Below are 11,383 nucleotides of genomic sequence, written 5' to 3'. Positions count from 1 at the left end.
TGAGGTGGTGGGGGTGCTGATATGCAGATTATTTAATATTTGAGTCATTATAATACTGATGCTAGATAAAACCAGGCTTGTTTCCATTACATGCCAACTTGGAAAATCAACAATGGTGGACATTGTAAACAAAGTGGAAATGCAAATTTGGAACTGAAGACTAAAGAAGAGGAGGAATTATACAAAGTAGGGTGACATTGATGACATCACGATGAGACCAAAATCAGTTGAGCTGTTCCTGAGCGCAATTTCCTGTATGATATGAAAGCCTGATTGTTCAAAATTGGTTATTTGTGGGGATAGAAAACGCATATGGGAGCCCCAAAAACACAAAATAAATGGAAAAAGTGGAATTTTATGTTATAGGTCCTTTAACTCTTGCAGGGCAGGCATTGACAGTGGGAATCCCAGCTTCCCTGGGATACGCTGCTTCTTCCCCCGCATGGCGCCTCGAGTCATGGCCTCGTATGCCGACTGCATGCGGCGCCCTTCGGCTCCGGTTCGGTGTCATGCAGCGTTTATGGACCAGAGCATGACGTCATGGCCTAGTGTGGCCCTCTTAATTTGAGGTAAAGGGCTGCCTATTGTATTTGTATGTTTTAAATTGTAATAAGTATTGGTTATTAATATTGTGCTTTTGTTTTATTAGGAGGAGCTCTTTACCTCTGCTGTTTTTGTCTCCACCAGGCCGAAGGCATGGGGGGAGGGAGAGTATGTTTTGCACTCCGTCCGTCCGTGTGTGTGTGTGTCCGTGAGCAGCTAATCTCAGCCACCGTTAACCCGGTCGATGCCAAATTTTGCACACACACTCCCTGGATGCCAACGATGAACCTCTGCCTCAAACTTTCCAGAACGGCCTGTTATAGCGCCACCAGGAGGCCGCTTTGTGCAAAACAAGTTGGTCGATGCCAAATTTTGCACACACACTCCCTGGATGCCAACGATGAACCTCTGCCCCAAAATTTCCAGAACGGCCTGTTATAGCGCCACCAGGAGGCCGCTTTGTGCAAAACAAGTTTTTGCACAGTACACCTACAGATTTTGTCCAAACATCGCGCAAATTGGTACAGTCTCTCTAGAGCCATTTAACGAAACAGGTCTTTCAGATTTCTCAGACTCCATCCTGATTGGTTAAGATTGGCTTCCAAAGTTCACAGGAGTGCTCAGTTTCAAACAAAATGCTGCAAATCATGAACACATTGCGTGATTTCCGTGAAATTGTGCACGCACATTCCCACTAGGCCGAGGAAGAAATGCCACATGAACAATTTCAACTCGGCCTCAAGGTGGCGCTATAACTGGCCGAAAAGTGTTTTTACCTCTAACTGCACGCATCTGTGGATAACTTTGTATGCCAACTCCCTAGAGGCCAAGGAAGAACCTTTGCCTGGATCTTTTGTTGCCCTTTTATCCAACCACCAGATGAAGGCAAGCTGCAATGTCCTACATTCCTATCCTGGTGGAGACCTGTGCCCAGAAGGGCACTTTTTCTAGTTTGTCCCTATTTTGGTTATTTCATTCGTTTTGTTTATTTTTTGTGCAAACCAGCTGTTTTAGTGATTTCCATTAGTAGTCCTCATAACGTGTACATTTGGCCCCAGCCGTGCCAGTATAGCAGGTGGTTCAGATAGTAGTCCGACAGGTGGGATGATCACGGGTGGTAGGCTGTGTTTGGGATTTAGTATAGTCTGCATGCTTATTCCCAGTTTTATTGTGAGTGTGTAATAGTATCTCTTGTTTTGCAGTGATTGAAGAGTGACGTGTCTTGCTGTGTGTGGGCTATTTGGTGGCGGTTAGACATTTCCCTTCTCTCCCCTCACTCCCTGCCTCTCTCCTGTGTCAGGACACCCTTTAAAACCCCTGCTACTGGTATAGTATAGCACATGGGCCCCTAACTGTCATTCATATCCCTTTTTGATATTTACCTTTTTGTAATGGTCATTTTAATTAGTATTTTGTAATTGATAACTAAATGCATTTCTAACCCATGATCTTTCAGTGAATTCAAGTCTTATGTATTTAATTCTGTTTTGAGTTATGAATAAAACAATATATTTCAACTGGAACTGCATGTCTCTGCTCCCCTTATCTTTGCCCATGGGCTTGCAACCTGTATTGTACATATATTTTCTGGGTGAAATTCCCATAGTGGCGTAGTCTGGCTCTGTTTCCAGGCCGTAGTGCCCAGGTTACACGTGCTACAAAACGGCAGCAGTAAAATGCGTCAGATACAAATTTAAGAAGCCGTGGTGGAAAGTAACTAAATACACTTCCTCATGTACTGTACTTTACACGGGAACATATTGTACATTTTACCACACGAAGAACCTTTACATTTATCCTGACCTCTCCCCAAAAAGTGCCAGGCTGCACCCTAGCATATCCATCATTTATAAATGAGGGATAAGTCGTCTCAACTCTTATTTGACAGATTTAGTTACTATAGTTATTTGTAAGATTATAATTACAAAACATAATAATTAAACGCTCTTTTACACTTTGCCTATTCAAAAATTGCCGGTCTACAAGCTCACGACACGTGGCATCATGGCCATTGTGAGCTTGTAGATCTGCGGCATCTGCCAATTCATTTTTGGAAAATATTTTGAAAGAAAATAAATACTTATTTAAGTACTTAATTACAAAAATGTACTTACTTAAGTAAGTACATTTTTGGTTGGTTCCACTTTAATAAAACCCAGATTAAAAAATATATATATATCTTGAAACGTTATTATGGGCCCACCGCCCAACACTGTTATATGGAAGTTTCTAGGCTTGCACAAAATATTCTCCAATGGGCTGGGGTCCATGGCCAAAATAAATGCATATACATTTTGGCCGGGGGTCCTTGGATTTTAATGTGGACCACTACTCTGAAGGTTACGGTACTAATAAAAGTTCTTCCATATTGTAGACATTACGGTAAGGCAGCAGCAGCTCGGCCTTCTCTGATTGAATCATTCCACACCACGTGACCTGAGACAGCCGGAAGAGAGGACTTGGTGAACGGGTGAGGAAATAATAACAAAATATCAACCTATTCTCAGATTAATTACTTTTACGTTTTAATTAATAAACGTTGTTTCGTTTAAATGATTGTTCCAGCATCTAGCTGCAGTGAAGGCTGATTGTATTCGATGTTTAGTGTGTGACAGTGTGTGTGTGTTTTTTAGTTCCGTTGTTGTCACAGTCAGTCAGTCCACCATGTCAGTGTGGAAAGGAAAGTGAAATTGTTTTGAAAATGGGGAAATTATTAGAAACTTAAAAAGCCAAATATTAACGGTTTTGTAGTCGAGTTTAACTTTACCCTTCTATTCTGAACTAGCATGTTTTCTGTATGTAAAAACAACATGAATATTTGTGTCTACGTTTAATAGAAAATATTCATTACCTTTCAAATATAATAAAACAGACATGGATAGGAAGAATGTGTTACATACATATAACTTATAACATCATATAGTAAGCAATGTGTTGATATCTGATGAAGTGTATTATAAACGCACTGCTTGAGGCCTAGGGGGAATTTCCCGTCTTATGCAATGACGTCAGTTTGTAACCTGACTAAAACAAATTCTAACCCTGTGCCAGGCATAGTGCATTGGTTCCCAAACGTTGTCATGCCCAGGACCCCCAAAATGATTCGTCCATTTGGTTACAAACTATCATTTCGCTGGGGACCCCCTGGAACTCCCTCAGGGACCCCTGGGGGTCCACGGACCACACGTTGGGAACCACTAACACAAGATTTGTGTTAATCTTTTAAAACAATTCCACATTTTCCACATTCCCAAGATATATATATATTTTTTTAGCCGATGTAGGATTAAAGATGGTTAAAGAGGTTAAACTGATTTAGCTGGGGAGTGGGGAGTCTGGACCCTCAGCAGAAACCTCAAGGACTCCCCTGGACTCATGGGGTCCTGGGGGGGACCCCCATTTTGAGAACCACTGTTGTTTGATATACTGTACATTTAAGACAAGAGACTAACCGGTCTATACTCTATACTCTATAGAATATGAAAACCACAGTCAATATTCACTGTTGAGTTGACTGGTGATACTGCCAGGAATGTGGTTGCTGGGTGGCTCCCACAATACAAAAGTAGTCCAGAGTCTATGTTCCAAGTCTCTGTAGACACACAGACAGACCTTTTGTGAGAAGCAGTTGGCCTCACACCTACAGTAATACATTAATGTAATAGTGTTGTTATTTGCTTTGAATGAGGAAGACTGCAAAGGTCCTGTTTTCTATTGTCGACTCACCACAACCAAAGTTCCTACAGGGAAATTCTGTTTTATGTTCTATTGTGTGTAAATAGATGGGTGGGTTGGGAGGGTTACAACTTACAATGTTTGGTTGCTAGCTTGGTTGTTTACTTTACAGCAGCTCAAATGCCGATAAATAATGGGGCTTGCCCTTGATATGAAAAGGGTTGAAAACCACTGGTTTATAGCAAGAAGTAGCCAAAGTCAAAGCATGTTGTCAAATTATTATTTTAGACTCTCTCTAGTGATGTAAATAGTTTTTCAATGTAATGTTCCCGGGACCCAGGGGTGGTCTTTTAGATTAGGACATTTTATGAGTCCTACTTCAACAACGTTGGAGTACAGTATTGCATCCCAGGAACCCTGGAGGGTGACTTGATTGCGTCCTTTCTCAGTTTAGTGAGTTTAAGGAATCTAAGGGATTGTACTATCTAGTCCTTTTTTTATTTTTATTTTTTAAATATAATATTTGTTTTATTTGGAAAAAGCATTAACAGTATAGACACTAGACAGCATTTCTATGTATACATAGGACACAAGTGCAATTCCCAGGATTATTATTTTTTCACCCCTCTTCCCTCCCTCCCCTCTCATCCCCCCTCCAAGTGGCTCCATCTCCAATGTCTCTGTATAATCCTCTCTTTCTTCAGATGGGCTACATATGACATCAAGTCCACACTTAACAGGGGCAACAGGGCAATATCGCATCAGATTGTACAATTCAGAAGGAGAAAAAGAGGAAAGAGTGGGCAGAAAAAGACAAAAAAACAACAACCAAATAAATGAAAGTATTTACATTATTGCTGAGGGGAACAAAAACAAAACAGCTTTGGACTTCAGTCTTCGACCATGAGAGGAGGAAGGGTGTCTTAATCATTTTCTACAAAGGTCATAAAGCAGGCAATTAGGACCAGTGAGATCACACAAAGTCTGCTCTCAGAGGGGCAATGTGCACGATCCAGTTGTTCCAAATTTGGAAGAAATGGTCTAGTCTAGTTCTAGATGTATGTTAATTTTTCCATTTTGAAAATATCCAGGACTATTCCATGCCAATCGTCCATTGTGGGTGTGATTGGGGTTAGCCATCTTCTTGTTATTTACTTTTTGCTGGCTGCCAAGAGCACCTGCAGTAGCACCTTTGTGTATCTCGACATTCAATGTGGCCCAGGTACAAGGTAGTGAAGTTAAAAGGTATTGGAGTATTAAATACTGAACACTGTTCCAAAACACCCTCAACTTGGGGCACCCCCAGATGTACTATCTAGTCCTATAAGCTCAACTGCATCACTGCTAATATAGGCTTTGTACTCCAAGGTTTAAGTGTTTCCTATTCATTTCCCCCATAGCTTGGTCTGCTTGGCTCAGCAGCATATTTGGAACTGGGGAAGCAGCACAAAACACCTTCAGCTGTGTTTCAAATCTGCTACTGGGTCAATCAAATGAAGCTACTGTGGGAAATGAACTGGAACAGGAGAGGAGATGGGATCCCCAGCTAAATTTGTTAATATAGCATCACATTACAAATGTATTATTATAACCATATTATTATTAACCATATTTTATAGTACTTTGGTAGGCTATTATATTTAAAAAATAACAGATATACAAGCTTGCAGCGTGACGCTTGTATATCTGCTATTTAGAAAATGTTTGTGCCAACGACCCCCATGCAGAAGAAAAGATTTATATAAAAATAAATTCAAATGTATTTCTGAGTTCTGACTAATAAGTATTCGATCAATAAAACACACACGAGCAAAGGGATTAAAGGGACACTTCACCCTTTTTGCAAAAGAATATATGTTAATGACGTTTAGAAGCTTTAGAACACTTTCCTGGGGTCTTTATTTATGTAATATGAGGTTTTAGATATTTTAGATTGTAGCAGTGAGCCCAGTGTCTCTGATGTCATGGACACTGGGCTCACTACCTTCCTGGACTACATGTTGTCTCAGTAACACAGCTCTCCCCCTATCCACAAGGAGGAGCAGTGCACCAAAGAATTATGGGAATTGTAGTCCAGGAAGGTAGTGAGACCAGTGTCTATGACATCAGAGACACTGTGCTCACTGCTACAATCTAAAATATCTAATACCACATATTACACACACAAAGACCCCCAGGAAAGTGTTCTAAAGCTTCTAAACGTCATTAACCGTCTTCCTGCCATTGCCGAAGCCCTTCGGCAATTGAAGCATTAATTTGATATTAACGCTTGCTGCCATTGCCGAAGCCCTTCGGCAATTGCCCTTTATTAGTGCATATGATTGATCAAGCCATAATGCTACTCACGTTAGCCGGTTAGCTAGCACTGTTGTTAGCACTGCACTGGATCGTTCATATTAATTCACCGTCGCCATAAGAATCCATTCTATCCGTTTCTTTCAATCGCCTGTATCTCCTATTCCTTGTCCCAGATGGCATTTTTGGTCAAAACAGCGTTTCTTTGACGGCACGAGCCGACGTTGTGGAGTGCAAAAATGTACCGGCATTTTTCGATCATGTAAACAAAGGTTGTCTTGGCAACGTAAAGCTGGCAGGGATAAGCTCACTTCCGGTTGAGGCAAAATGTGGCTTTTCAAAATAAGAGCTCAAATTAAAAAAATGCTGGCATGAATTAGGTCCTAATTTCTCAATAAATGGCAGCAGTAAAAGGGCATATATTTTTTGCAAAAAGGGTGAAGTGTCCCTTTAAGGCTGCACATATGCCACCTACTGAAGCCCGGGACTGCAGTTACACACACAGCCTGTGCCTTTACACAGGCGTCGTGGTTCCTGATCTCTGAATCTGTTATGACAATTTGGGCTCAACCTACTAGTTAGTAGTGACTAGTGACCTATTTGTCTCTCGGGGCGCTGTTTTATTTCTCCTGGGAATCCCAGGTCTGCCTCGCCTGGCGTTTCTTCTATTTTAAGGGGGAGTTTTTTTTCATTGCCACTTTCCACTGTCACACAAATTGCTTCCACAGGGTGGGACAATGTCGCTTCTCCAATCCCCACTATATATCTAATTATATTATCTCAGGTACTATGTGTAAATGTATTTGTGGAAAAGTACAGCCTGTAAATTAGACAAGAGAAACCCAACAGCTGTGAAACAAGATTCTACATGATCTGAAACCCTTTACTTGTACTTTCTGTGGTAAAAGTGCTCAAACTTTCGTCCTTCCTGCTTTGATCTCCTTACTCCCCCCCTTCTCTTTTTACCTTGTATTTCTTGGAAAAATGACATGATGGGAACTATGCACAGAAAATATGATGTGACTAAAGTTTATTCAGATTCTGTCTTGAGACAACGTTCACATTCAATTTCATTCACAATCACTTAATTGAATATTGAATTGTTAGATAGCTGTCTCTGTCTCTCAGGAACTAGTTGGTGATCTCCGTCTCTCTCAGGACCAACCCACCAGTTGGTGATATATTGACCAGCTGTTTCTGTCCCTGTCAGGAGGATCAACCTACTAGTAGTTGGTGATCTAGTGACCAAGCCGGTCAACCAAAGCCTCCACCATGCAGAGCACAACCAACTACCTGTGGCTCATATCAGACCTGCTGGGTCAGGGAGCCACGGCTAACGTTTACCGCGGGAGACACAAGGTAAGTGCTAAGTAGTAGTCAGTAGTTACCGGTATTTAGACAGATGCCAGACTAAAATATGACGAAAACTAACTATTCAAGAGACTATGACTAAAACTAAAATCTAAATGTGCTGTCAAAAAATCAACACTGTTTGCTGTTTGTTTGCCAGCCAGGGTCTTGGTTTTATACCTGGCATCCTATTAGTTTCTTGAGGCACTACACGGTTTCTCTCTCTTCATTCTACGTATGTGATTATTAACCTTGTAAGTTGTTCCGGGTAAGAGCGTCTGCTAAATGCCTACATTGTAAATCCTTCATGGTCAAAGTGTTGCACACAGTAGTGTCAGAGCAGTGTTCCCAGGCTCATAGGCTGACACCGCAGGCACTAGCAGACAGGAGAAAACCCCAACACTGTTTTTGCCGCTTTGTTTATTACCTTCTGCTGCGGCTTTGAGAAAACCGCTTTCTCAAATATCCCCTTCACTCACTCACTCACTCTCACCTCCAGCACTGATGCAGTTATTGCATTGATAGGTTTTTCCTCAGCACGCACCACAGACAGCCAATCGGAAGCCACAGTGTCATTTCAACCTTTCCTTTGTCCCGCCTACCTTGGCGAGTAGGAATGTCCAGACTGAGTAGCGCAGTAACATTTTCAGGCTGGAACCCAGGCTAACGGCATTCCTCAATAAGGCCAGGGGTCTTATCAATCAATTAAAGCGATTAGTTTGATAAATGATTACACCCAGTTTCAGGCTACATTAAGACATCCTGATAATATTTTAAATGAGGTCCTTGGCCTAGAATAGAATATATCCTAGGCATGCATAGAGTCTCTCTCACTCTCTCTCTCAAGGCGTCTGCACATGGATACACATATTACTTACACAGTGTGTTTTGCTGCCTTAAGTGCCTTTTCCCCCTCCCTCTTTAGCCTTTGAAAATGTGTGTGTGTGTGTGTGTGTGTGTGTGTTCATTGCACAAGTTTTAACCCACCCATAGATTAAACTATTAACCTCTATCTTTCATTTCTTGCTCTCCTTTGAAATCCATCATTTCTGCAGCATATCGCCGGCGCCGCCGGTGCCTGGCAAACCTTGTATCTCCATATTTCAACTTTTTGTGGTTTCCCTAAAATAACATCCTAAGTTTGTCATACTACACAAACGTAGAAAAAATAACAGCTACAAGCGTGTAGATCTGCCTATTGTTTGCCATTTTTCAATAATGTTTTGTGTGTGTCTATAAATATTGAACCAATAAGACGTATTAACAAGAGCTGGTGACTAAATAATAACTACATTGGATTTGGATCCATTAGAGCAGTGCTTCCCAAACATGTCAAGGACCCCCAAATTGACATTTATCAGCCTGCGGACCCCCATTTGTATACATCTCTGTAAGGCTGCACGATTATGAAATTATGACCCATCTCCCATTATTTGCAGGGTCATATCTGCAGATACGGATTACGCTGACTTAGTTCAAACATTAGAAATACACAAAACAAAGTGTCAGTCATTGACGGTGACATTATTTTTGCGCCATCAATGTTTTAGTAGTATTTTGAGACCGATCCTGCAACTGCAAGCACGGAGCAGCGCATGTTCGCCAACCTTAACGCGGGTTCGCCAACCGTAATCCGGTCGTTTTCCACATGTCGGACCAAAAGCATACGGACCCCACAGTTTTAACTTGGACGTACAAGGTTTCTACCTGACAGTGACGATATAACTCACCCCTAGCCCCTCTATGTTTTTTTTCGTGGGGAGTTTCCCAGCACCTCTCTGTAGTGTCTGTGCGTACGCCAGTATGCCGTAGCTACAGGTATGAGGATAGGCCTGGACCTGACGCCCTGTTTGTTTTGTCTGTATGGATTTTCATTAGCAGACAGATCATATGTCTCATGTTTTAAATGATTACCTGCTTAGATTTGTTTGGCCCGTTTGGCAGTCGACAGCACTGTCTGATCCAGCAGTGGAGACTAAAGACTATTGCTTGATTTAACAAAAATAATTATAATTGTCTCCACCAGGCCGAAGGCATGTGGGGAGAGTATGTTTTGCACTCCGTCCGTCCGTTTGTGTGTTTGTGTGTCCGTCCGTCCGTGTGTCCGTGACAGGCTAATCTCGGCCACCGTTAACCCGGTCGATGCCAAATTTTGCACACACACTCCCTGGATGCCAACGATGAACCTCTGCCCCAAACTTTCCAGAACGGCCTGTTATAGCGCCACCAAGAGGCCGCTTTGTGCAAAAACTTCACCGTTAACCCGGTCGATGCCAAATTTTGCACACACACTCCCTGGATGCCAACGATGAACCTCTGCCCCAAACTTTCCAGAACGGCCTGTTATAGCGCCACCAAGAGGCCGCTTTGTGCAAAACAAGTTTTTGCACAGTACACCTACAGATTTTGTCCAAACATCACGCAAATTGGTACACAGTCTCTCTAGAGCCATTCAACGAAACGGGTCTTTCAGATTTATCACACTCCATCCTGATTGGTTAAGATTGGCTTCCAAAGTTCACAGGAGTGCTCAGTTTCAAACAAAATGCTGCAAATCATGAACACATCGCGTGATTTCCGTGAAATTGTGCACCCACATTCCCACTAGGCCGAGGACGAAATGCCACATGAACAATTTCAACTCAGCCTCAAGGTGGCGCTATAACTGGCCGAAAAGTGTTTTTACCTCTAACTGCACGGATCTGTGGATAACCTGGTGGAGACCTGTGCCCGGAAGGGCACTTTTTCTAGTTATGCTTTGTTCTACCACAGTGTCTCTCTCACATTAGGAAAAGAACCAACCAATTAAACTTAGCGATTATTCTATCGATGACTTTTTCCATTAATCAAATAATCGATAATAATACAAAAAAATATATATACACACACAGTATACATAATAATCGTTGCTGTCCGGCAGAAACCACCTAACTCAATTTTTGAGGTTTTTGATTTTGTACATACATCAATGCTATAGAACACCCTTTACGTCTGCGTGTTGGTTAAAACAATATTGAACCAATGAAAAGTATTAAAAAGCGCTGTTGGCAAAACCTCTTAACTCCATTGGACTCTCAATCTGTCTGCTAAAGCAGCTAACACCACCTGTCCCCCTCTCATGCAAAAAATATAAAGTCACTATGAGAGAGATGCAGAAAGATCAGCCACCAGCGGGTTGGTACACATCATGTACAAGACAAGTTGAGTAATTGAGTGTTATTAATTAGAGCTCTTTGCCTTATCGTTGTAGAAAACGGGTGACCTGTATGCGGTGAAAGTGTTCAACAACCTGAGCTTCCTGCGGCCGCTGGACGTGCAGATGAGGGAGTTCGAGGTGCTGAAGAAACTCAACCACAAGAACATTGTCAAGCTCTTCGCTGTGGAGGAAGAGGTCAGTTGGAGCCCGGCAGCAGCAATGCACTCTTTAAAACAATACCGTTTTTTTTGCCTGGGCCATGGCTCAATGGTCCAGGCACCTTGGCTGGTAATCCAGTCTGGCAGTGTGCCGCGGGTTCGACTC

At 42.1% G+C, this 11,383-nt stretch overlaps 1 protein-coding gene across 1 annotated transcript in view; it reads left to right on the top strand.

The window, feature by feature from the left end:
- The first annotated feature begins 2,971 nt into the window (after window positions 1-2,971).
- Window positions 2,972-11,383, top strand: part of tbk1 (TANK-binding kinase 1) — a 31,770-nt gene continuing 23,358 nt past the window's right edge. Inside the window, exons 1-3 of the mRNA XM_083757885.1 lie at window positions 2,972-3,013; window positions 7,724-7,872; window positions 11,114-11,254. Of these exons, the coding sequence (XP_083614011.1) occupies window positions 7,786-7,872; window positions 11,114-11,254 (228 nt within the window). The 5' untranslated portion in view covers window positions 2,972-3,013; window positions 7,724-7,785. The remainder of the gene's footprint in view (window positions 3,014-7,723; window positions 7,873-11,113; window positions 11,255-11,383) is intronic.

Source organism: Protomyctophum parallelum (genome assembly GCF_964188405.1).
Source record: "Protomyctophum parallelum genome assembly, chromosome: 22".
Classification (NCBI taxonomy): domain Eukaryota; kingdom Metazoa; phylum Chordata; class Actinopteri; order Myctophiformes; family Myctophidae; genus Protomyctophum; species Protomyctophum parallelum.
This window is presented reverse-complemented; position numbering and strand designations above follow the sequence as displayed.